Source organism: Trachypithecus francoisi, unplaced genomic scaffold, assembly GCF_009764315.1.
Source record: "Trachypithecus francoisi isolate TF-2019V2 unplaced genomic scaffold, Tfra_2.0 Lachesis_group4, whole genome shotgun sequence".
Lineage (NCBI taxonomy): Eukaryota > Metazoa > Chordata > Mammalia > Primates > Cercopithecidae > Trachypithecus > Trachypithecus francoisi.
Genome location: NW_022681469.1, coordinates 9,067,544 through 9,093,714, shown reverse-complemented (window position 1 = coordinate 9,093,714; position 26,171 = coordinate 9,067,544). Strand labels below are relative to the sequence as shown.

Below are 26,171 nucleotides of genomic sequence, written 5' to 3'. Positions count from 1 at the left end.
GGTAACTTTGACAGTGGAGGGTAAATCCGTCCCCTTTTTAATAGATACGGGGTTACCCACTCCACATTACCTTCTTTTCAAGGGCCTGTTTCCCTTGCCCCCATAACTGTTATGGGTATTGACGGCCAACCTTCTAAACTCTTAAAACTCCCCCACTCTGGTGCCAACTTAGACAACATTCTTTTATGCACTCTTTTTTAGTTAGCCCCACCTGCCCAGTTCCCTTATTAGGCCAAGACATTTTAACTAAATTATCTGCTTCCCTGACTATTCCTGGGCTACAGCCATACCTCATTGCTGTCCTTTTGCCCAATTCAAGGCCTCTTTCACATCCTCCCTTTGTGTCTCCCCACCTTAATCCACAAGTATGGGACACCTCTACTCCTTCTCTGGCAACCAACCATGCACCCCTTACCATTCCATTAAAACCTAATCACCCTTACCCTGCTGAACACCAGTATCCCATCCCACAGCAAGATTTAAAGGGATGGAGCCTATTATCACTTGCCTGTTACAGCATGGCCTTTTAAAGCCTACAGATTCTCCTTACAATTCCCCTATCCTACCCATTCAGAAGCTGGCTAATTCAAGACCTTTGCCTTTAAAGCCTACAAATTCTCCTTACAACTCCCGTATCCTACCCATCCCGAAACCGAACAAGTCCTACCAGCTAGTCCAACACCTTTGCCTCATAAATCAAATTGTCCTTCCCATCCATCCTGTTGTGCCAAACCCCTATACTCTCCTCTCCTCAATACCCACTTCCACAGCTTATTATTCTGTTATCGACCTCAAAGATGCCTTCTTTACCATCCCCTTGTATCCCTCCTCCCAACTTCTTTTCGCCTTTACTTGAACTGACCCTGACACGCACCAGTCCCAGCAACTCACCTGGACTGTCCTATCTCAAGGTTTCAGGGACAGCCCACACTACTTTGGTCAGGCCCTCTCTCATGACTTACTTTCTTTCCGCCTGTCTGCCTTCCACCTTATTCAATATGTTGATGACTTTCTTCTTTGCAGACCCTCTTACCAATCTTCCCAGCAGAACACTATCCTACTTCTTCAACATCTCTACTCAAAAGGGTACTGAGTATCCCCTTAGATACTCCATTCAGACCGCTGCTCCTACCTATGGGAAAAGGGTAATATAATAGATCATTGGCTTAACAACAGGGAATCCCACTCGTATGACAGAAAATGGGGACAAAAAGCTTTGGTACGTAAAACATCATTCCTTCCCTGGCCTAAAAACTCATCGCCACCTACATTAAAGCTAATATGCCTGATTACTGTTTTTAGAGAACTTATTTTATTAGGGCAATTCCAAGCTCAAAAATGTGCTAACTGGCACCTTGTTAGCTACATAGAAATGCACCCTAGACCCGAAACTTACTGTTCTAACTCATTATAAAATTTTCTTTAAGGTGTCCACGCATTCCCTGGTCATGCTTGAAGCAGTCCTGAGAAACATCACCCCTACCCCAATAATCCCCAGAAAAAACTGATATTTTCTTTATCTTTTCTTATAACTTTATATTTTTTACATAAAAAGACAGGAATGTCAGGCCTCTGAGCTGAAGCTCAGCCATTGTAACCCCTGTGACCGGCACATATATGTCCAGATGGCCTGCAGGAGCCAAGAAGTCTAGAGTAGCTGAGAAACCACAAAAGAAGTGAAACAGCCAGCTCCTGCCTTAACAGACTGACCAAACTTAAGACATTCCACCATTATGACTTGTTCTGGCCCTGCCCCAATTGATCAATTGACCTTGTGACATTCTTCTGGATGATTAATCTTATGATCCCCCGACCAGGCACCTTGTAACCCCCTCCTCTGCTAACAATAGAAAACTACCTTTAACTGTAACTTTCCACTGCCTACCCAAGTCCTGTAATGCTGCCTCTCTCCTACCTCCCTTCATTGACTCTCTTTTCAGACTCAGCCCACTTGCACCCAAGTGAATAAACAGCCTTGCTGCTCACACAAAGCCTGTTTAGGTGGTCTTCTCTACGGACACACGTGACAGTTCAGAAAGGTGGGACAACTTGAAATGGGGTGGGCTGGGCGGAGTGGGTAAGGTGTTCCAGGTCATAGGTAGATTTTAAAGTTTCTCGTTGGCAATCGGTTGAAAGGGTCAAGTTATTATCCAAAGACCTGGAATCAATAGAGAGAAATGTCTGGGTTATGATAAGGGATTGTGGAGACCAAGGTTTGATCATGCAGATGAAGCCTCCAGGTAGCAGGCTTCACAGAATAGATTGTAAATGTTTCTTATCAGACTTAAGGTCTACGTTGATGTTAATTCCCGTTAGCTCTTCCTGAAATCCAAAAGGGAGGAGGATACAGTGAGGCATATCCAACCCTCCCTTCCCATCATGGCCTGAACCAGTGTTTCAGGTTAACTTTGGAATGCCCTGGCCAAAAGGAGGTGTGCATTCAGATGGTTGGAGGGCCTTAGAATTTTATTTTGGTTTACATTACCTAGAGAGAGAGAGAGAGAAAGAGAGAGAGAGAGAGGAGAGAGAGAGAGAGAGAGAGAGAGAGAGAGAGTTATGGATATACACATACTGGATTATTTGACAGACACTGGAAGGGCTCACTAAGCCTTCTTGGCAGCTCCCTGGGGACCTGCCTGGAGCCTGGAAAGCTAAAAACAACATTTCCCAGAAATCTTTGGAGCCAGCTTTTGCAAGGCACTTGGGGATTATGAAGAAGATGCACCTGGGTAAGCGTTAGTGGCAGAAATGAGCAACTCGAGGCAGAGGCCATGCACAGGATGGAGCTCTTCTGGCAAGCACAGTACTGGAGCCGTACGGCCCCTCCAGGGCGAGTGAGGTTCTGCATGTAGTCTAGTCCCCAGGTCATTTATGGTAAGCTGTGGTAGTAGGGGTGGTGGCAGCTTGCTCATGTGGCACTGTGGCTGTATGCGTGTCTCCTAGGGTAAGTGGCAGTGGCGTTAGCTCCATCACTGTGGCAGGAGCCGAAGGTATCTGGGGTCAGTGACTTTATGTGACCAGTTTTGTGGAATAGTTGTCAGCCTTGTTCCTGGATTTAACCTAGAAGCTCTTCCTCTAGCCCTGCCAAGGATTCTTGAACTATTTAATACACCTTAGAAAATGCATTTTTCCTTGAACTATTAATAGGTAGAGTTATGTCTATTGTTTGCACCAAAGAACCCTGGCTTATAGAAGAGAGTGATCAGCCTCTACCTAAGGGTACTGATTGGCTCAGAAGAAGGAAATAGGGAAAGAAAATAGGGTGGGGGCGATGGAGCTTTGGGTATGTCACAACTTTTTCTTTGAAAAAGACAGGGAGATGTCTGAAGCAAATGTGGCAAACATATAGCTACTCTTTGAGGTGTTTTTTGTGGGTATCTGAAACAATATTTTTTGTGCTTTTCTAGATGTTTAAAATGCTTTATTATTTAAAAACAATGTTTAAGGCTGGGCTTAGTGGCTCATGCCTGTAATCCCAGCCCATGGGAAGGCTAAGGTGGGTGGATCCCTTGAGCCCAAGACCAGCCTGAGCAACATGGCAAAATCCCATCTCTACAAAAAAAAACAAACAAACAAAAAAGAAAGTTAATTGGGCACAGTGGCACACACCTGTAGTCCCAGCTACTCACAAGGCTGAGGCGAGCAGCTCGCTTGAACCCAGGAGGTCGAGGCTGCAGTGAACTGTGATCACGCCACTGCACTCCAGCCAGGGTGACAAAGCAAGACCTTGTTTCAAAATAATAATATTTATTATTATATATATTTATTATTTTAAAAATATATACAAGTGATGAAGTAGGCAAAGATTTCTCTAAAAGGACACAAAAAGCAATGACTATAGAAGACTGACAAACTGAACTTCATGAAAATCAAAATTCATTAAAATTGAACGTCATCATGATAAACTTCTGTCCTGCTAACACACGATGAAGGCAGAAATGGGAAGCTACAGCTGGGGAGGATCTTTACAATCCATACACCTGGCAGAGGATATGCAGCCAAAGATGCTAGCAACGCCTACAAATCAGTCAGGAAAAGACAACCCAATACTGAACAGCACTTCCAAAGCAGATATGCACATAGCCAAAAAATACAGAAAAGATGCTCAGGATGGAAGGAGTAAAAAATTATAAGGAAATTGGCCGGGGACGGTGGCTCAAGCCTGTAATCCCAGCACTTTGGGAGGCCGAGATGGGCAGATCATGAAGTCAGGAGATCGAGACCATCCTGGTTAACATGGTGAAACCCCATCTCTACTAAAAAATACAAAAAACTAGCCGGGCGAGGTGGCGGGCACCTGTAGTCCCAGCTACTCGGGAGACTGAGGCAGGAGTATGGCGTGAACCCGGGAGGCGGAGCTTGCAGTGAGCCGAGATCCGGCCACTGTACTCCAGCCTGTGTGACAGAGCCAGACTCCGTCTCAAAAAAAAAAAAAAAAAAAAAATTATAAGGAAAATATGTTGTACGTTTTACATACTAATTCGTTATTAGCATTCAACATATTTTACTGCAGTTTTTGATTAGGAAGGACATTCCTATGAAATAAAATTCAAAAGGTACAAATTAGCTCACAGTGAAAATGCCCTCTTTGCCCCTTAACAACACAGTTCCCCTCCCTGGGTCATTGTTACAAGTTCTTGTATGTCTTTTCCAGAGAAACTCTAGCATGTAGAAGTAAACATATACATGCTTATGTATATTCATACATGCATGTATTCTCCTTTTAAAAACACAAACACTCCCAAGACTATACTCTTTTTTTTTTAAACTGACTTAATGATGTATCCTGAAAAGTCAGTCCATATCAGTACACAGTTTCCTTATTTTTAAAAATGAATGCATAGGCCAGGCGTGGTGGCTCATGCCTGTAATTCCAGCACTTTGGGAGACCAAGGCAGGTGGATCACCTGAGGTCAGGAGTTCAAGACCAGCCTGACCAACATGGAGAAACCCCGTCTCTACCAAAAATACAAAATTAGCTGGGCATGATGGCACATACCTGTAATCTCAGCTACTCAGGAGGCTGAGGCAGGAGAATCCCTTGAACCCAGGAGGTGGAGGTTGCAGTGAGCCGAGATCACACCATTGCACTTCAGCCTGGGCAATAAAAGTGAAACTCTGTCTCAAAAAACAAACAACAAAAATGAATGCCTAATATTCCATCATGTGGATGTACCATGCTTGCTTTATGCAATACACTGGGCCTGTTTTTAGACTTTTTATTCCATTCCATTAATCTGGCTGTCAATACATTGCACAAATACATAGTGTTTCGACTGTAGTAGCTTTAAATATATGTTGATATGTGTCAGGGCTTGTTCCTACCAACCCCCAGCCATCGCTATTCTTTATCTGAAGTTTTCTAGCTATTCTTGTTTATTTTTCCACCTGAGCTCTAGAATCTGGTTCTTTTTTTTTTTTTTTCTTGAGGCGGAGTCTCACTCTGTTGCCAGGCTGGAGTGCAGTGGCTCGATCTCAGCTCACTGCAACCTCTGTCTCCCGGGTTCAAGTGATTCTTCTGCCTCAGCCTCCCAAGTAGCTGGGACTACAGGTGTGTGCCATCATGCCCAGCTAATTTTTGTATTTTTAGTAGAGAAGGGGTTTCACCATGTTGGCCAGGATGGTCTCTATCTCTTGACCTCGTGATCCACCCACTTCAGCCTCCCAAAGTGCTGGGATTACAGGCATAAGCCACCATGCTTGGCTGAGAATCTGGTTCTTAAAAGTTCCTGTTGGAATTTTTCCTGGGATTACGTTAAATTGGTAGCCTATTTTAGGGAGAACAGATATCTTTTAGATATTTAGTCCTCCTGCCCCTGAACGTGATATGCTTTTCCATTTATTCAGGTTTTCTTTTTGTTGTCTTTAGTGATGCTTAAAGGTTTGGGTTTTTTCACATAGATTTTGTGCATTTTCTGCTAAGCTTTTTCCTTGATGCTTAATCTTTTTTATTGTTAGTAAACAGCTGGAGTCTTTCCTTCCTTCCTTCATTTATTTATTTAATGAATTTCCTTCTGTTGTGCAATGGCATGATCTCAGCTCACTGCAACCTCTGCCTTCTGGCAGTGATTCTCGTGTCTCAGCCTCCCAAGTAACTAGGATTATAGGCGTGCACCATCATGCCCGGCTAAGTTTTTGTATTTTTAGTAGAGACAGGGTTTCTCCATGTTGGCCAGGCTGGTCTCAAACTTATGGGCTCAAGTGATCTGCCTGCCTTGGCGGCCTCCCAAAGTGCCAGGATTACAGGTGTAGGCCACTGCGTCTGGCCTTCCTTTACATTTTCTAACTGGTTGTTGTTTGCATACATGGTGGCTTTCGATTTCCATTTATCAATACTAAAGCCAGACACCTTACTGAATTATTTTATTAGCTCTAGTAATTTTTGTCAGTTAATTATCTTGTGTTTCTCATTTATGCAATCAAGTCACTTGAAATGATGATAATTTTACCTCTTATCTTCCAGTTAATAAGCCTCTAATTTCTCTCTCTTAACTACTGGTGTTGACTAAAACCACCAGAACAATGTTAAATGATAATGGTAATCATATATGTGATTATCTTATTCTTGAATTTAACAGGAATACATTTCATGTTTTTCATGTAAGCATTATACTACCTTTAAGGCTGAGGTGGATATATTTGATCATGCTAAGAAAACAGGCATCTATTTCTATTTCACTACAATCTAGTTATTATCCAGATGGATATTGAATTTTGTTGAATCCATTTCAGTAGCTGAGGAAATGCATTGACTTTTCTCTATACATCTGTGACCACCAAGAATACATCTGCAGTTGAATGGGGTTGGGTGTATTGGCTCCTTGCAAGGAGGAAGAAAGTAAACCAAGAGAACTATGAGGTGTCTCACAAGAGGGTGTTAAAAAGGACTTTCTCTAGGACAGAGCTTGTTTTAGTAGATCTGGAGGAGGGTGCAAGAAAATGGGGATTTCCTCTCAATGGGATGATGTCGGGAAGTAGGGGCAATTCTATAATTGTGTATTTTTTAGATAATTCTTATGGAGAAGACAAGAAGAATAGAGTGAGGCTAAAGCTATGATGGTGAAAAGCAGTAGTCATTTTTATCAGCCAGGATAGGGAGGTTTCCTGTGGTTTGGATAATGTTCTTGTTTTGTCTGTGCTCAGAGATCATTATGGAGTGGTCTTATCTCTGCCAAAAGACACGAGGGATTTCTGGGAGCACCACAAGCTAAGAAAAAGACACGGAACAGATTCTTTCCTGGAGCTTTCAGAGAGACTACAAAACCCTGATTTCAGACTTCTACCCTCCAGAACCAAGAGACAATACCTTTCTGTTTTTTAGGCTATCCTGTTTGTGGTATTTTCTTACTCTAGTCCTGGAAAACTAATAAAGATGCCAACTTTAAAATGTACAGAGTTGCCAGGTGTGGTGGCTCATACCTGTAATCCCAGCACTTTGGGAGGCCGAGGCAGGCAGATCACGAGATCAGGAGTTCAAGACCAGCCTGGCCAATATGGTGAAACCCCGTCTGTACCAAAAATACGAAAATTAGCCAGGCATGGTGGCACCGAGCTGTAGTCCCAGCTACTCAGGAGGCTGAGGCAGAAGAATCGCTTGAACCCAGGGAGCCAAGATCACACCACTGCACTCCAGCCTGGGTGACAGAGTGAGACTCCATCTCAACAACAACAACAACAACAAAACAAACAAACAAAAAATGTACAGAGTTTTTCAAGGTTCTTTAGGGGGCCTGTGAGCCCAAAAGTTTGCTTTAGATCAGTGTTTTTCAAAAGCTTACATATACCGTGTGATTCTGATGCATTTCACTCCCTTAGGGGTTTACTTTAAAAGTCATTTTCTGGGCTCGTTCCAGACCCACAGAATGGGTGTGGGCCCTGTATTCTGCATTTTCAAACAAGTTTCCCAGGTCCTTCTACATCCCAAACCACTGCTGAAGTAGGTAGATACCTGGGCTGTAGACAAAAATTTGGATTTAATCTTCACCTGGTCTATTACTGAGCAAGTAAGAGTTAAAGTATACACTCTACTGGGAAAATCCCCAGTTCCAAGTCGAGTGACTCTGACACGTATTCACTGCACAGCATTTGTAAAATTGGGGGTGTGGAACAGATTTTTTTTTTTTTTTGAGACAGAGTCTAGCTCTGTTGCCCACGCAGGATGGAGTCCAGTGACGTGATCTCGGCTCACCATAAGCTCCGCCTCCTGGGTTCAAGTGATTCTCCTGCCTTGGCCTCCCGAATAGCTGGGATTACAGGCATGCGCCACCATGCCTAGCTAATTTTGTATTTTTAGTAGAAACGGGGTTTCTCCCTGTTTCTCAGTCTGGTCTCGAACTCCTGACCTCATGTGATTCACCTGCCTCGGCCTCCCAAAGTGCTGGGATTACAGGCATGAGCCACCACGCCTGGCCCAGAACAGACTTCTTAAGAATCTGTCTAGCTCTGACATTCCACAAGGCTATGAAATGGTCCAGGAAGAGTTAGGGCAGGCTAGCAAATTCAGGTGCCTTTGCCTTTGGGAAGATGGGAGGCAAAGCACTTTGTCCATCCAATTACTTTGTATTTATTTATTGTTTGTTTGTTCGCCCTGACTCCAGTCTTGACAATTACTCTACATTTTAAAACACTGTTGGGACTAACCCCACCAGCCTCTCCCCTGACTCGAGACAGAGTCAGCAGCTAATGTAGCTACTTCCCACTTTCTGTCACCCCTGCAAACGGGGCAAACAGGGATGCTGTATCTGGAAGCTCTAGAGGCAGGAGTCAGTCCTATTTATCCTTTTGTAAAACACCTACCAAAACGAGATGATTTTAGGTCCTCCCTCCTGAAAGTCGGCTTGGCTGCAGTGAAAAGTTTTGCACCTACAGGAAGATCAGCATTTCCTTCCATTCGTCCTCTCCCAGTCCATCCCTGACTGGTCTTTTGCCCTCTTTTGAGTAAGAAACTCCTTGTTTTAGAGTGTTTCTGGATTAACGCTAGAAAGGGACCAGCTCTGAACCCATAGTATGGATCCCATGTAACAGTACTCTTACCAGAAAAGGGGTTTCATCCCAGACCCCAAGGGCAGGTTCTTAGATCTTGCACAGGAAAGAATTCAGGGTGAGTCGCAGAGTACAGTAAAGTTAAAATGGTTTATTAGAAACTAATCTCTTAGAGTAGGGTGTCCTCAGGAAGCAAGAGGAGGAATGCCCTACCTCAAATGTAATGCTTCCTTGTGTAGGATATTAGAGGTAAGAATAGTGTATTTTATTATAAAGGCTTGTGATCGGCTTGTGACAGACTATTTGTATTGTTATTCTCTTGTGCAATTAATTTCAGCAAACATTTATGAGTGGACTATTATCTTTAGAGTGAAACATAGTTTAAATTAAGAATGCCTTTTTCCAGGCTGGGTGCCATGGCTCACGCCTGTAATCCCAGCACTTTGGGAGGCTGAGGTGGGTGGATCACTTGAGGTCAGGAGTTCGAGACCAGCCTGGCCAATATGGCAAAACCCTGTCTCTACTAAAAATATAAAAATTAGCCAGGTAAAGTGGTGCATACCTGTAATTCCAGCTACTTCGGAGGCTGAAGCAGGACGATCAATTGAACCCGAGAGGCAGAGAAGGCAGTAAGCCAAGATGGTGGCACTGCACTCCAGCCTGGGCAACAGAGTGAGACTCCAAAACAAAACAAGAATGCCTTTTTCCATTAACTTGTTTCCTCAACAATAAACATCTTGTGATCAAGAGTGCTAACTTCCTGGGAATGCAACCCAGCAGGTCTTGCCTTCTCCAACCTTTATTTAGGATAGAGTCACTCTGGTTAGGACGCCTCTGACAATACAACCCAAATCATTGGTGGCTCATGAAAAGAACTCACTCCTTGGCTAAACTTGAGTCAGTCTCCTCTCAGTCCTCTTTTTGAATAGGCCCTGACCCTGGGCTGGTCCTTAGCTCACTTAGTTCAGTTTTAGCAAGAATCTTGCTGAGTCAGTTCAACAAAAATCCCCTAACCTTGGTATCTGATCACCTTGGCTTGCATTCAGCAAAAAATCTCCCTAGCCTTTATGTGTCCTCTCAGTAATTTTCCATCTGCTGACCTCCACCCTGTTGCTTAACTATAAATCTCCACCTGTCCTTGTATTTGATGTTAAGCCTGATCTTTTTGCCCCTACTGCACAGCCCCTATTGCAGCTGTTCTTGAATAAAGTCTCTCATCTTAACAATTGTTTGAATAATTTTTTTTTAGTCCCATTTCCTACTGTAACACGCTGTGTGAGTCTCAATTTTCTCATCTGTATAACGCAGAAACTAATACTTCCATCTCTGAGGCATGGAGAAGATCAAGTGAGATTAAAAATAACTTGGGTATGGCTGGGCAGGGTGGCGCACACCTGTAATCCCAGCACTTTGGGAGGCCAAGGCGGGCAGATCACTTGAGGTCAGGAGTTCAAGACCACCCTGGCCAATATGGTGAAACCCCTTCTCTACTAAAAATACAAAAATTAGCCAGGTGTGGTGGTTCATGCCTGTAGTCTTAGCTACTTGGGAGGCTGAGGCAGGAGAATCGCTTGGACCCAGGAGGTGGAGGTTGCAGTGAGCTGAGATCACACCACTGCATTCCAGCCTAGGCAAGAGAGTGAGACTCCATCTCAAACAAATAAAAATAAAAATAACTTGGATAAAGTGTAAAGATAAAAATCACTATTCTTGGGCAGGGGTCCCAGCTGTAGCCCAAGCTGGAGAACTAAACTGGCTTGGCATTAATTTGCTTGGAACAGGAGGAGGGTCATCTGAAAGAGATGGGAAAAGCTAAGGTTGCCCCTGGGAAGACTAGGGAAGCCTGCCCCCAGGACAGCCCCTTGAATATGTCCAACTCAGGAGGCGGAAAGAAATTCAATGTAGCCAGGGAGACAAAAGTGGTTCATTTGGTGCACATGTGGAACCAACATGGGACAAAGAGGCATTTTGTGCTCACCCAGGGAACGTGACTTCTTTGGCTCCCACACAATTTGTAGCCTGCAGGAGTGGCAGAGCACCCGAGCGGATGCAGGCCCAGATGTTCTCTGGATTGGGTGTTTAGGACTTCTGGGAGTCATCAGGCAGCAGGTATTTGCCCCAGGGTCAGAGGTGTTTAAACCAGAATTACTCCATCTTGAATAAGGGCTGAGTAAAATGAGGCTGAGCCCAACTGGGCTGCATTCATAAGAAGTTAGGCATTCTAAGTCACAGGATGAGATAGAAGGTTGGCACAAGATACAGGTCATAAAGACCTTGCTGATAACATAGTTTGCAGTAAAGAAGCCCGCTAAACCCCACCAAAACCAAGGTGGCAATGGGAGGGACCTCTGGTGGTCCTCACTGCTCATTATGCGCTAATGATAACGCATTAGCTGCTAAAAGACACTCCTACCAGCACCATGACAGTTTACAGACGCCATGACACCATCGCGAAATACCCTACATGCTCTAAAAAGGGGAGGAACCCGCAGTTCCGGGAACTGCCCACCCCTTTCTCTGAAACTAATGAATAATCCAACTTTTGTTTAGCATATAATCAAGAAATAATCACAAAAATGGGTAACGAGTAGCCCTGGGGCTACTCTGCCCATGGAGTAGCCATTCTTTTATTTCTTTGCTTTCTTAATAAACTTGCTTTCACTTTATGGGCTTGCCCTGAATTCTTTCTTGCATGATATCCAAGAACCTTCTCTTAGGGCCTGGATCGGGACACCAGGAGTCACCCTGAATGGGTTTCCTGAATCGACAGATGAGCCTTCCACGCGGGGAGACCTGGATTCTTATTGTCTTTGTGGCTCCTTCCGTCTGCACGTGCGGACGAGGCCCGGGTCGCACTCGGGTGGTCAGCCTGGCACGCACAGCGCTGGCGTGTAGGGGGCCTTGGGTGCCACCGAGTCCGGGAGGAAATCTAGGCCGCCATCTGTCCGGAGACTGGCACATGTGACCACCCACCCAACATGTATTGAATAAGGGCTTGGAGGTCCTTTCTCTAAGACCGCACCGATAAACGATTACCAACTGTCAACCTCACGGCCCCTTCGCTTCCGGCCGCATTGCCGCGCTGCCTACGCCTGCGCACTCAGGGGCCGCAGGCAGGAGGAACGTACCAACTGCGGGGCAGGGGGTGCGCGCGGAGACCCCCACGAGCTGCGTTCCCGGAAGTAACCCCTGGTGCATCCTGGATTCCAGAGCGCCCACTACGGCCTTTGGCCAGGCCCCTGGGTGCGTTCCAGGAGCTCAGGCCTGCGGCGCTTGGAGAAGCACGTTGGCCAACCCGTCGGGTGGTGGGCAAGGGGCCCAGGGGTCAGGGGCCGCTAAGCGGCTGGCGGCGGGGCTGCGGCTCTTACCCGCCGAGGAGGCGCCGGCTCTGCGGAGCGGAGTTGCGCCGGACTTCCCAGCTTGGCCAGTGGCTCCGCGGGCTGCCGGCTCCACCCCTCAGGTAAGCGGGGACTGGGCCGCAGAGGTTCAGGGGAGGGGGCGGCTGTCGGGACTGTGCCGGCACCGGGGGGCCACCTCATTGGCCAGCCTTGCCCCCGCGCCCAAACACACTGGGCGAGGCCAGAATCTTCCGAAACAGTCAGCCCTTACCCATCGCTCCCTCTGTGCTGAGAACTGCCCTGAAATACTATGATATTAACTCGTTTAACCCTAACAATCTCTTGAGGCGGGTGCTTAGTATTCCCATAGTGTAGACGAGGCTCTGACATGCTCTGACTCCATTGTTAAGCCCTAAGGCTTCCAGAAAAGAGCAGAGTGCTGCCATGTCGTTTGAATCACATCTCACTTTGTGTCATTTTTTTGCACAGTATGAAACCCAATGATGCATGATTATTATTCAAAACATCTTGCTTAGGATTTTTTATTTTTTAATTTTTTTTGAGACGGAGTCTCGCCCTGTCGCCCAGGCTGGAGTGCAGTGGCGCGATCTCGGCTCACTGCAAGCTCCACCTTCCGGGTTCACACGGTTCTCCTGCCTCAGCCTTCGGAGTAGCTGGGACTACAGGCGCCCGCCACCACGCCTCGATAATTTTTTTTTTTTTTTGTATTTTCAGTAGAGACGGGATTTCACTGTGTTAGCCAGGATGGTCTGGATCTCCTGACCTCGTGATCCCCCCGCCTCAGCCTCCCAAAGTGCTGGGATTACAGGCGTGAGCCACCGCCGCCCGGCCGCTTAGGCTTTATAGGTAGTCAAATTTGCATGTGGGACAAAACCCCAAAACACAGTGGCTTACTCTCCTCTTTTCCTTTCACACGTTCGTCTCTTCCAATCCCTTTCTCTCACCACCTTTCAATCTTCTCACAGATGTTGTGGAGGAAGATGAGACTTGTGGGCCCAGCAGGTGCTTAAAATCCCCTGTCTGGTGGGAGTGGAGTAGACACTCCCTCCCCCACGCAGTGCTGGAGTTGAGAGCAGAGGGGGCGGGAGGGCCTGGGCGGAGTGAGGAGTGATCCATGATCCTGGCATAATCATGGAATGCCCAGGGTGGAGTTCTACTTCTCTTGCAGGCACAAGAGAAGTAGAAGAGTGGCCCCTTTCCTTCTGGGCACGCACTTGGGAAAAGGCCTGGTAAGACCAATGAGAAGAACGTGTCTAATGTCTTGAACCAGTGTGCGGAGGTGCTTCCCAGCCCAGGCTAAGCCAGATCACTCAGCCAGCCGCTGGCTGCCTTTACAGTCAACACTGAACAGTCTCCCCCTGAACAGTCAACACGCCTGGCTCTCAGGCATAAGCTGCCTCACTTCCTACTGTGCTGCACTCCAGGACTTGCCTGTCACCAGTCCCATCCTACTTCCTCTGTCAGGAAAAATAAGATTTCTTCCTGGTCTCTGAGGCCGATCCCTTCCACCACCTGTGTCCTGGATCCCTTTCTCTAGGAAGCTTCTCTTGCCTGTGTAGTTAGCCTCCCCGCTCTTCCCAGGGCATCTTCTCTCTGTTTAGGGACCGAGCCAAGCCTTTTCCCTCCCACCCCCACCTCCAGCATTCCTGGTTCCTGCTTCTCCCCTACTTCCTGCTGTACCACCCACTGAAGGGACCTTTGACCCCGTTGACCACTGCTTTTGGAAAGTCTTTTCTTGGTTTCCTTAACTTCACTTTACTTTGGTTTTTCTTTGTCTCTCTCCTCTGCCTCTCAGTCACCTTTGAGATCTGCTCATCCTCTCACTTCCCTGTATTGTCAGCATTACCTGGGCAGCCCCTCTGGTGTTTTCCCTCAGTTTCTCTAGAAACTTGCCTGAAGATTTGCCCCAAAATAGCCCACATGGACCTGTATGAGTAAAGAGGATCACTATGGAGTCTCTCTCTCCATCGTTTCCTCCTCTTCCACTCAAGACTTAGGCATGGGCCACCTCCTGAACAGCTCTCCCCACAGTCTCCTCCACCCGCTCTGCCATCACCCCGCCCTGCCGTCACCCCGGCCTGGCCCTCTTTCCCTTTTGCCTCCCAGGGATGTGCCTGCTTCCTGTGAGGCCTGGCTAGGGCGCTTTCCCGACTGCCGCCCACATGATCGACTGTGCGCAGGCGTGCAGCCCAAAAGGCCGTGCCTCAGCTTGGAAGCCCTTGGAATCTTGCCTTGTTGTGGTTGTAGGCCTCCAGTGTGTTGTCAGCTGTGGTGATGTGTGTCACAAGTAACTTCTTCCTTTTGAGACAGGGTCTGGCTCTGTTGCTTAGGCTGGAGTGCAGTGGTGCAATCACGCCTCACTGCAACCTCCACTTCCCTGCTCAAGCCATCTTCCAGCCTCAGCCTGCCAAGAAGCTGGGACCACAGGCATGGGCCATCACAGCTGGCTGATTTTTTGTATTTTTTTTTTTGTAAAGATAAGGTTTCGCCATGTTGCCCAGGCTGGTCTCAGCCTCCTGAGTTCAAAGCAGTCCACCCACCTTGGCTTCCCAAAGTGCTAGGATTACAGGCGTGAGCCACCACACCCAGCCACAAATAACTTCTTAGTAATAAAGTACTGGAATTTGTCAATGACTTTCTTTTTAAAATTTACGTTTTAGATTCATTTGGATTGAAGGTTGACTCTCAAAAGTGCCAGCTGCACTGTCATCCTGAAGTACTCCCGTGGAAGAGAACATGGTGGTGTTACTGTTGTACCAGTGATGACACAAGATCCCAGATCTCCCTGATGGGTCTGCGGGGACTGAAGATTGTGAAGCAATAGCCTAAGGTAAACAACCCCTTGCAAGACAGTATTTCTCAGTAGGTCAGCCTGGGGCCCCCCCAGGGATCCCTCCCCACCTCATAGCACCATACCCTACTTTCCCCCTGGTCTAGTCATGAGCCCATTTCTAGGTTGTCATCTCATCCTGAGCCCCAAGTGCCAGCCAGGCAACTACTCTCTTCTATTCATATCTTGAATGCACAGTGCTGGCTCAAAGTAGACATTTGATGACTTTCTGTTAAATGATTGAGTGAATCAAGAGTATCTACAGAGTATAGCATTTATGATGAGACAAAGCTAATTGGGAAACAGAACAAGATTGGTGTCCTGGGGTAACTGGGTAGGTCTTAAGATGAAGATTTTGGGGTGTGCTAGGCGCAGTGGCTCACACCTGTAATCCCAGTACTTTGGGAGGCTGAGGCAGGGGAGTCGCTTGAGCCCAGGAGTTCAAGACCAGCTTGGGCAACATGGTGAAATCCCGTCTCTACAAAAAACACAAAAATTAGCTGTGTATGGTGGTGCACATCTGTAGTCCCAGCTACTTGGGAGGCTGAGATTGCGAGGATTACTTGTACCCAGGAGGCAGAGGTTGGAACAAGCTAGATCATGCCACTGCACTCCAGCCTGGGTGACAGAGCAAGACCCAGTCTGAAAAAAAAAAAAAGATTTTGGAGTGTGACCCTGTTCTGCAGACGGCCTCTGGAGGCCTGGATGTTCACACTCTGTGGTGGCAGTTTCCTCAGTCATGAAGTGTGAGTTAAGTCCCCTCCAGTGTGACATCCGAGAGCAGTTGTGGGCCCAGGACAGCAGCCTGTGTTTCCTTTGCAGCTTAACCTAGCCCCTCCACAATCATCACCCTGCAGTAGGCCTTCATTTCTTGGATTTGTTGGTGGCTGAAAGTTCTTGTGAGATAGGCTTGAAGCTGTTGCCACTTAACCCTTCTGAGGCTCTTCTGGCTGGAAGGAGCTCCTCCTTCTGTCCAGAGTCTTGCTTGAGCCTTCTTAGCCGTCTTGTCACCTGTTATATAGGCAGCCCTGCCATCTCTGGTGACTCTTTTTAAACATTACCCTGGTGAATAATGTTTAACGTCACTCATTGTCAGATCTTTTTTATCTTTTTTTTTTTTTTTTTTTTTAGTTTCAGTACCAGAAAGTCTTTATTCATTATATCTGTCCAGGGAAGTGAGAAGGGAAGTGAAAAGGGTCAGCATGTGTGTTACAAAGTGATTAGGAAATGGGAAAGGAAGTACCTGGTACAGAAAAATCAGTCATCCAATAGATGCATCCCAGAGATGGAGTAACCAAAACCCAAGGGGCTTGGTCTCCTGCAGTTCAGGAATGAGGGGCCAGGGATTAGGGAAGGTACAAGCCTTTCTACCCTCCCTCCCTGCCCCTAAATTCAAGATTTCACATAAAGCTTTGGTTTCTAGCATTAAACATGGGGTTACATTCATCTGTCTCCTTTTAAACAATCTTGTAGCCACTTTGACATAAGTTCTTGCACTGGGCCAGGTGTGGTGGCTCACCCCTATAGTCCCAGCACTTTAGGAGGCCAAGGAAGGAAGATTGCGTGAGCCCAGGAGTTGGAATCCAGCCTGGGCAACATAGTGAGACCTTGTCTCTACAAAAAAATAGAAAGAATTGCCGGGTGCAGTGGCTCAAGCCTGTAATTCTAGCACTTTGGGAGGCCGAGACGGGTGGATCACGAGGTCAGGAGATCGAGACCATCCTGGCTAACACAGTGAAACCCCGTCTCTACTAAAAAATACAAAAAACTAGCCGGGTGAGGTGGCGGGCGCCTGTAGTCCCAGCTACTCAGGAGGCTGAGGCAGGAGAATGGTGTAAACCCGGGAGGTGGAGCTTGCAGTGAGCTGAGATCCGGCCACTGCACTCCAGCCCGGGCGACAGAGCACGACTCTGTCTCAAAAAAAAAAAATAGAATTAGTCAGGCGTGTTGGTGTACACCTGTAGTTCCAGCTACTCGGGAGGCTGAGGTGGGAGGATTGCTTAAGCCTGGGAGGTTGAGGCTGCAGTGAGCCAAGATTGTGCCACTCCACTCCAGTCTGGGTGACAGAGCAAGACCTGGTCTCAAAAAAAAAAAAAAGGTTTCTTGCACCTGCACACAATTCCCAAGTGACTTGGATATATACTCATATTCCTTTGCCTGGTCTCCTGACCCCACTTCTACGTGGAAGCCCCTGGTCGCTTCCCCCTCCTTTGAGATGACAGATTAAGTAGGTTTGATCCATCCAAATAAAGCAGTGTCTTAAGTGTTTGGGGTGAACCACATTGACTCAGGTTGGCAACAAGAGATGGAGGGTTCCTAATTTCTTCAGGTTGTTCACATACATCATTTAAGAGTTGCAGAGACAGCCCAAGAATTCAATATATGCGTGTGTGGGTATGTAGGTTTTCTTTTGGGGGAGGTCAGTGGAGAACTGGGTAGGATAGAAGTCGAGTTTTTAGGGCAGAAGATCTGGTTCAAAATAGGAAAGAGAGGAAGGGAAACACAAAGAAAAGATAGTTCAAGATCCCCACTTCAATACGAGGGTCCCCCAAACTCATGTTTTACATCCTTTTTGCCTGGTTCAGAACTTTCTGTAAAGATGCCTTGGCCATTTTTCTCTCAATACAAAAACGTTTGTAAATAATAAAACCCCAAAAGAACATGGAGAAAGACCAACACAGTATATTTACACAAACTAGGCCACCTAGCAGTCACCAACTGCTACAAAGTCCAGACAAATACAGGAACTAGAGGGGGCAGCATCAGGGGAAAACAAACCCAGGATCAGATGTGCACCCCTGAACACGTTCTATCATGCTTGTCCCATTTCAGCCCAGCAAGGGAGGTTCGTGGTGATCCTACAGGATGTAAATGGGGCCCCCTTTTCTCCTTAGTTACCGTGATACTGAATCAGCGCTGCAGCAGGGCAGGATGCCGGCTGTGCACACCACAGGAAGAGGCCCTCCCTTACGGGGCTCCCTTGAACCCAAGAATTTGGAAAAGTTAAGAATTTTAATCCTTGCTTCATGTATCCTTCCCTGGACAGCACAGGAGGGGTACAGGGGCACTGGTCTTAACATTTAGCCTTCCCAAGTCACGTGTTTTATGAATACACACACATACTCCCTGTTGTGGATGGTAGGCCTAGCCCAATCCAGTGAAGGACGGATCTGGGGTATGAAGCAAGTGCCATGCCCTAGGATTAGGAAACTCTCACCTAACCTTGGTGTCCCTTGGTGTCTCAGCACCTTAGTCTAATTTTCAGTCTTCCAGTAGCCAGAGATCAAGTGTTGGGCAATCCAGTGGAACCCTAGTCTCCTGTGAAACATTTTCAAGGTGGGGGGTTTCAGGAGTGGGCTTACTGGTATCGGGCGGCTGCCCCAGCCTGGAGCAGGTGGCCAAGGGCAAGGGCTATACCCACATCCATTGTTTCACCCACTGCCTTGACTCCCTGGTGAGAAACTTTCTGTGTCACCATCACAGTGTCCAGATCATCCTGGGCACTGCCAGGGCCATCTGCAGCCATTTCTAAAGCTCTGTGGGGGCCCGGGGGCTCCTCACCCAGCTCCAGCGCCAGCGCCAGCACGCCCTCCCGGCCCACCTGCCTCTTGAGGAGCTCTTGGCCCACTGGGTCTTGGCCTACCACCTGCTGGAGTGGCCGGTGGAGCAGCAGCAGCCCCTTCAAGAGTACAAAGGCAGGCACCAGCTGGAGAAGGCTGGTGTCACCTTGTCGGCCACATTCTGGAGCCTGGCAGACAGCCTCAGCAAGCTCCTGCAGCCCTTCCAGATGGCGGTCCGCGAGGTGAGTGTGGTGCAGGCCTCTCTGAGCCAGGTGCTGCCCCAGCTGCACTACCTGCACATCTTCCTGGAGCAGGTTCACGGACACTTTCAGGAGCAGAGTATCGGGGAGGCGGGCGCAGCCATCCAGCTGGCTAAGAGGTTGGCCCTGCACCGACTGTCAACTCAATGAGCTCTTCTACCGTGAGGAGTTTGTGCTGGCCACCTTGCTGGACCCTTGCTTCAAAGGCAAGATTGAGGCCATCCTTCCTGTGGGGGCCGACATTGACCACTGGAAGCAAGTCCTTGTGTACAAGGTGAAGGAGATTAGGGTGTCTGAATACTCTTTGACTGCCCCCAGCCCCCTGCAAAGCCCCAGGGGTCTGTGTGTGGACCCCACCAGGGTAGCCAGGAGCTGCGAGGTGGAGAGGAAGAGCTGGGGGAGCCCCTGCAGAGCAGTGGCTGCTCTGGGGCCTTCCTGCTGGCCCAGAGGGAGAAGGGCTTGCTGGAGAGCGTGGGGCTGCTGGCCTCCGAGAGGAGTGGGGACTCACTCTCCACGAAGAGCCACTGGGCCAGCATCATTGTCAGGACGTATCTGGGAGAATGAGACCGTTGGAGCCCAGGACGACCCCCTGGCTTCCTGGGAGAAGAAGCAAGAAGCCTGGCTACCATCTATCTGTCTTATCCCCGACAAGAGCCTTCTCTGAAAGCATATTTGCCTCCCTGAACAGCCTCACCCTTGTAGAGCAAAACTCTTTTCTCAAGGTGGAGGCCATTGAGCATACTTGAAGACCAACCTGGAGCAGTTCCCCCACTACACCCCGCCTCCCCTCATCTGCTCTAGTGGTGACCTGGCCAAAGGGATACAGGCCCTGCAGTCCGCTCAGGGTGGGATGGCAGACATGGCAGGTGCCAGTGCTCACCCTGCCCGTGAACTCCTAGAGAGCCCCTGTCTGTAGTAGGTCAAAGCAGAGAGCCGGGTGTTACATCCTGGGTGCCACATGCTGATGGCCAGAATCTTAAACCTATTTGGTAAGAAAGGGTCAGTTTCTCACTTGACAGATTGCCATATTTTTTTTTTTTTTCTGGGAGATGTCATTTTCCATCTCCCCATTACTTCCTTTATGTCTAGCAGTATGTGCCGAGAAGAGGCTTACTCTCTTCGTAGGTGACTGTGAATTTTGTACTACGTGGCTTTGTACATGTGATGCTCTGTTAAAACATAAGTAGGTGTGAAGGTCCTTGAATACACCTTGTCTGTGTGGGTAAGTGGATACATGCCCTTAAGAGGCTTGCTTTCTCAAAAAGTGTACAAGGGATTGGACAGGAGAAGAAAGAAGGGGGTGGCCCGTCAACCCCGCAAGACTTGCATCCAGGTAGCCTAAGGGTTCCTGGTCACTGGGTAGGGTGGCTGCTGAGATGCAGGTCGGAAGAGGCAGGGAAGGCTCCAGGCCTAACTTGCAGCATGTCACTGGCCATGGAGGTGACGGGACAGACTCTCCCCTTACTGGCTGGCAGCCCCAGGAACCTGTTCCTTTGCCTTTCCTAGGTGGGTTGCCAGCCCTGTGTTTCACTGTGACCAATTCATTCTGACATTTGGATATTACTGAAAATGTAAGGAAGCAGGAAAAATTAACTATAGTCCTTTCATTCAGAGATAGCCTCTATCAACAGTTTGACATTTTTCCCTCTTTTACATTGAGATCATACCCTAGGTACTGTTTAGTATGTGATATTTTCATTTTCACAGTATAGTAACTGCACCTGTTAAATAAAGTTTTGTAAACATTTTCAATGACTGGAATAGTATGATTTGAATTCAAGTCTGGCCTCCAGATTGCTTAGATGACTCCACTGCCTGTAGCACTAGGTGTGGGAGTGGAGTGATAGGGACACATTCACAGGTGATAGGAGGCTGGGTTTGTCTTGGGGAGGGACCTTACTACTGCCCCTGGCTCTGACGCCATTGCATCTGGATAGGAGGGGCAGGGCTTGCTGGATCTCTCCCTGCAGTGTCCTGCACCTCACTCGCAGGATCCTGACTCACCTGTCGGAGTGCGGAGGATCTGGGAATGGGATGCATCCTCAGGTTGCCTTAGGCAGCGTGCATGTCTGTGCTTCCATCCTTGAGCAGTCGGAACTGTTCTTGGAAGTGGCATCGTGGCTCTGCTTTGTGGCATCACTGAGCGGGCTCATGTTCCGGGAGAGGACTGGTGAGGCAGCGAGGCTTGGGAGAAGAATGTGAGAAGATTGGGTGGGGGTGAAAGGAAGAGGGTGAGAGAGCTTGATGGCACCAAACCAGGGGGCTTGGGCTCTAGAACCTTCACTTTCATCTAGGGGCAGTTTTGTCCCCCAGTGGACATTGACAATGTCTGGAGGCGTTTTTAGTTGTTCCAAGTGGGGTAAGGGGAGTGGTTCTGTTGGTGTCTAGTGGACAAAGGCCAGTGATGCTGCTCAGCACCCTTCAATGCACAGGACAGCCTCCACAACCAAGGCTTTAGCCTGCCCAGATGGCAGTAGTGCCAGGGTTGGGAACCCCTCTTCTAGAGCGTTAGAGCCTCCAGTCCACCCGAGGCTGCTCTGGGTTGAAGCATTCCTCCCCCTAGACTTAGTTTTGCCCTTCGGGCATCATTTCCCAGGTAGAAGACACTCACCAAGGCCTGGGACCGTCTTCTCTGGTTCTCAGTCAACCTCCCTCAAAGGGCCCAAGTGCCATCCTTGTCACCAGTCCTCTTTCCAGACTCTCTTGCTGGGCCAGGTCTCTGTTCCCTTCATTTCCATAGTTAGGACAAGGACGGCTCCCACTGCAGGAGTGCTGAACCTGGTGGACATGCGGGAAGCCATCCTCTTTATGTCTGCGGGCAGCCTGATGTTAGTTGTGGTTGCACAGGTGGGCACCGGCTGGTTCTCGGTCTTACCGGGCTACCTGTTTGCAGTGTGCAGGTGATGGACCAGAAACACAGCAGAGGTCACTGACTCCCAAGAGAATGAGGGTTTTGCACGACCCATCACCAAGACCTAGGCGGCCTGCATCGTGGTGAGGGCAGGACGGAGCCACACTGGTGCAGGGCTGTGTGTTGGAGGGCAGCAGGGAAGGGCCGATTTCTGTCCCATTGGGGTCTTTCTGCTCCGTTTCCTCTTCTGTAAACCATGTTCCTGGTGTGTGCATGCACAGTTGCCTGCCTCTGTCTGCCTGCTTCTTTGGTCTCTCCCTTTGCTGAGCCATCATCTCCATCTAAAAAGCCACTGACCCAGTTCCTCAGGGCATTCACTTAACCTCTGCAGTCCCACTCTGGTCTCACCTGTGCCCAGGACTGCTCATCCAGTGGCTGTGTCTCCAGCCTCATCTTGTCTGAGTCCAGTGGGGCGTCCTAGCAGTGTTGGTCTCACTCCTTAAAAGCCTTCCGTGTTCTCTTCCCTCTGCTTGGCAGAATCCTTCACAGACTCATTCATTCAGCCTCATAGGTTAGCCTCCACCTCTGCTGCTCGTTGTGTACAGGACATCTTCCACATTCACTCCTGAAATGGTGGGTGGGAGGGGTGCATGCTCCTGGAGAGAGGCCTGCGGGTTCTTAGAGAGCTCTGTGTCCCCAGCATGGTTGGCCCTGAGCACTGCATGCCTTCCTTGATGCCAGCTGCCATCTCCCTGCTGATGGTGCCTGGATCCCTCCAGCCTGGAGCTCCAGTTGCCTCCTGAGCCCCATGCCACACTCACTCAAGCTGAGTGCTGTGTAGCTGGATGTCTTCTTGTCTCCAACCTGTCCCACCTGTATTTCACATGCCTGAGAAGGGAGCCCCAGTCCAGGTGGGGTGGCTCATGCCTGTAATCCCAACACTTTGGGAGGCCGAGGCAGGTGGGATCATCTGAGGTCGGGAGTTCGAGACCAGCCTGGCCAACATGGTGAAACCCCATCTCTACTAAAACTACAAAAATTAGCCAGGCATGGTGGTACATGCCTGTAATCCCATCTACTTGGGAGGCTGAGGCAGGAGAATCGCTTGAACCCGGGAGACAGAGGTTGCGGTGAGCTGAGATCGCGCCATTGCACCCCTGCACTCCAGCCATGGCAACAAGAGTGAAACTCTGTCTCAAAAAAAAAAAAAAAAAAAGGAGCCCCTTGCATACAGTTACCCAGCCAGATTCCCACTTGTCCTAGACCCTTTTTCCTCCTCCCCATTGCTTCCTGCCCTCCTTAGGGCCTGTATCTTTTGTTTTCATAGCAGACAGGTTTCTAGTACCTGGTGCTCCTCCTGCACCCTGCATCTTAGGGGCCAGAGCAGCTTTAATCAAATGCAAAGTTGATTGCATCGCTCCCTGTTTACAAACCCCAAAAGATTCCATTCCCATTGAGGGAATCCACACTTCTTGGCAGATGCTTCCAGTTCCTTTTGGAAAGAAATGAGGTATAAATAAAAGAGAATGAACTGGAGTGTTGCAGACTAGAAGGGAGCTAGATAAGGAAATGGGGGCCATAAGCGCAAGGACTCGCCTTCCCAGACGGGGTGGAGAGTACATAAGGATGGCAAAACTGTTTACATCCTCGCTACCTCCCTGGTTGGGAACACAGTAAATATCTTTGTTGACGGTGTGGGAGGAGCTAAGTGGACCAGGCTCTGGGCCTGGTTTCCTTGGAGAGGGGAAAATGAAAAGTGTTGATGTGTAAACTCAGACTCGGGAGTCGCCGACACCCTGCATCAGATCTGCAGGGCAGGCATCACCCCGCCGGCCTGGGTGAGACTCCTGGGACTGGACCTGGCCAAAGTCTGCCAGGTTGGGAAAGCTGCGCTTGGAAGAGGTCTGTTATTTTCCTTCCTGCTTAAATCTTGCAGTCCCTCCACCAGGCCACCCCTGCTTTGTGCCACAGTCATGCACTGGCACCTGGGCTCACCTGGTCCTGCAGCCCCTGGCAATTTGATGTGCCCATCCTGGCTTTCTGGAGCCACCCTCCCCTCCCACCAAGACAGCCTGCCCTTTGGGAAATTTATGTTGTATTTGCAGCAGGCACCATGCTGTCTGGCACATATAACAGTGCTGTTCCATTGATCTGTCCAGCTGAGGCCAGAGTAAAAGAGCTGGCTTTGGTGGGCAGTGAAGTGGTAGGAGCAAGGGTGTGGGACCTAGCCGGCCACTTACCCCAGCCGTCCCTGACCCTTTGCTACCTTGACCTCAGTTTCCTCCTTTAGGACTAAAGGCCAACTTCTTATGCTCTACAGCTCCAACCAGAGGCACCATTTGGCCCATATAATCTGGAAACAAGTTTGAATTCATTGCTGTTAGAATTGCAGTAATACTGACTGAATCAAACAAGGCACATGTGCTCTCATTTGCGTTGCATGTATATTGATTATCCCAGAAGGAAAACAAACTGGTGATGCTGGTTACCTATTGCCTGTTCAAACATAATGGCTTAAAGTACACCCCCAAATTAATAGGGATGGATCGTGAGTGGTTACTGAAAAAGTAAAATAATGATGTTTTGCCCCTGGTTTGGACTTAACGGAAAGAAATGGTAATATTGGGCCTGAATCCGTCCAGCATGGCCCTAAGCAGCCGAGGCCAGTCTGGGCTGCTCCCATTGGGTTGGGCCTGCACCCCATCCCTGTCACTCAGATGGTTTTTGTGGGCTGTGTCCCAGCTTGGTCTTCAGGTCTTGCCTGGCCGAGATTGTTGGTTTTCATGATAAAAGCAGGGTCAGACTCCCTGCTGTCACCTGCTGCGTAAGACACAGAAAGTACTGCCTGCTGACTGATTGTCTCTCTTCAGGGACTGGCTGGCTTCGAGCAGGGAATTGGAACCAGGCCTCCTGGCACTGGCCTGGGGAGAGTGGAAGGTGCCTGCTTCGGGGCGAGCACCAGTTGACCCCCAGTGGAACCCCGTGACAGTCCTGCCAGGGCCCAGGCCATCCCAGCCGACTTCCCTCTCATGGAGCCTCCAGGGGAGAAGTCGGGAGAGGCTGGCGGGCTGCAAATCACACCCCAGCTGCTGAAGTCGCGCACAGGCGAGTTCTCCCTGGAGTCCATCCTGCTGCTGAAGCTGCGTTGCGTGGGACTGGCCGACCTGGGCTGCCTGGGAGAGTGCCTGGGCCTGGAGTGGCTGGACCTATCAGGCAACGCGCTTACCCACCTGGGCCCGCTGGCCTCCTTGCGCCACCTGGCCGTGCTCAATGTCTCCAACAATCGGCTAACGGGCCTGGAGCCACTGGCCACCTGTGAGAACTTGCAGAGTCTCAATGCCGCAGGCAACCTACTGGCCACCCCGGGCCAGCTGCAGTGTCTGGCCGGGCTACCGTGCCTGGAGTACCTGCGGCTCCGAGACCCTTTGGCCCGGCTCAGCAACCCGCTCTGTGCCAGCCCCTCCTACTGGGCTGCAGTCCGGGAGCTACTGCCTGGCCTGAAAGTCATCGACGGTGAGCGTGTGATTGGGCGTGGTAGTGAGTTCTACCAGCTGTGCCGAGACCTGGACAGCTCCTTGCGTCCCAGCTCCAGTTCCGGCCCCAGAGCCACCGAGGCCCAGCCCTGGGTGGAGCCAGGCTACTGGGAGTCCTGGCCCAGCCAGAGCAGCTCCATCCTGGAGGAGGCCTGCCGGCAGTTCCAGGACACACTGCAGGAGTGCTGGGACCTGGAACGCCAGGCCAGCGACAGCCTGGCCCAGGCGGAGCAGGCACTCAACTCTGCGGGCCCCACCTCTTCCTTCGTCTTCTGAACGTGGCCCATGGCCCAGGACAGCCTGGCGGGTGGCCTCGCTGCCCCCAGCTCCCCTCCCTGCCCCCACACTCGTCTTGGTTGCTTCACCCTGGTTACTGGCCGTGCATGCTGGGCTATTGCTTTATCCCTATCCTGAGAGCAGCCCCTCCCCGTGATCCCTCCACATGCTGCAAGGAGGCACTGAAGGGCCTTGAGCAGGTGTAAAGGCTCCCACCACCCGTGCGCCTGTGTCCGCAGCTGCTACCACTCCGGGCTGCTCTAGCCTGCGACTTAGTGGAAGGAATTACTTCTTCCTGAGGCTACAGGCGAGAAAGGTAGGGATGGGCCAGCCTCTGGTCCCAGCTGTTGGGAGAGAGTAGGCAGGCTGAGTGGCCCAGAGCACTCCTGGAAGCAGAAGCGGGACTCCCCTGCCTTGCAAATGTGCCTCTCCAGACTGCTACTGTACTCCTTCCCGCCCCGGTACCTTCTCTGCCCTTTCTCGTCCACACATCTATTAAATGCTTCTGTTTTCATTTGCA

General features: G+C 49.4%; 2 protein-coding genes and 1 long non-coding RNA gene across 6 annotated transcripts in view; 2 read left to right on the top strand and 1 right to left on the bottom strand.

The window, feature by feature from the left end:
- LOC117073470 overlaps nucleotides 1-12,486 on the bottom strand; it is an 18,246-nt gene extending 5,760 nt beyond the window's left edge. The window contains exons 1-2 of the long non-coding RNA XR_004433242.1: nucleotides 12,351-12,486; nucleotides 5,000-5,097 (exon numbers count right to left, since the gene is read on the bottom strand). This is a non-coding gene — a long non-coding RNA (uncharacterized LOC117073470). The remainder of the gene's footprint in view (nucleotides 1-4,999; nucleotides 5,098-12,350) is intronic.
- On the top strand, nucleotides 11,547-26,171 carry LRRC61 (leucine rich repeat containing 61). 4 transcript variants are annotated; one of them, XM_033194374.1, is made up of 4 exons: nucleotides 12,306-12,442; nucleotides 13,510-13,570; nucleotides 15,002-15,171; nucleotides 24,713-26,171. In XM_033194374.1, the coding sequence occupies exon 4, from the start codon at nucleotides 24,872-24,874 to the stop codon at nucleotides 25,649-25,651; it is 780 nt and encodes a 259-aa protein (XP_033050265.1). In that variant the 5' UTR covers nucleotides 12,306-12,442; nucleotides 13,510-13,570; nucleotides 15,002-15,171; nucleotides 24,713-24,871; the 3' UTR covers nucleotides 25,652-26,171. The 4 variants fall into 4 exon arrangements, with proteins under 4 accessions (XP_033050262.1, XP_033050265.1, XP_033050263.1 ...); XM_033194372.1 differs by having other exon boundaries at nucleotides 12,320-12,442; nucleotides 13,486-13,570; XM_033194371.1 differs by lacking the exon at nucleotides 13,510-13,570 and having other exon boundaries at nucleotides 11,547-12,442.
- ZBED6CL (ZBED6 C-terminal like) lies at nucleotides 17,173-20,739 on the top strand. The gene is given in 4 exon segments (XM_033194376.1): nucleotides 17,173-19,116; nucleotides 19,118-19,383; nucleotides 19,386-19,542; nucleotides 19,544-20,739. Coding segments are annotated over 4 exon segments (693 nt in total). The 5' UTR covers nucleotides 17,173-18,958; the 3' UTR covers nucleotides 19,656-20,739.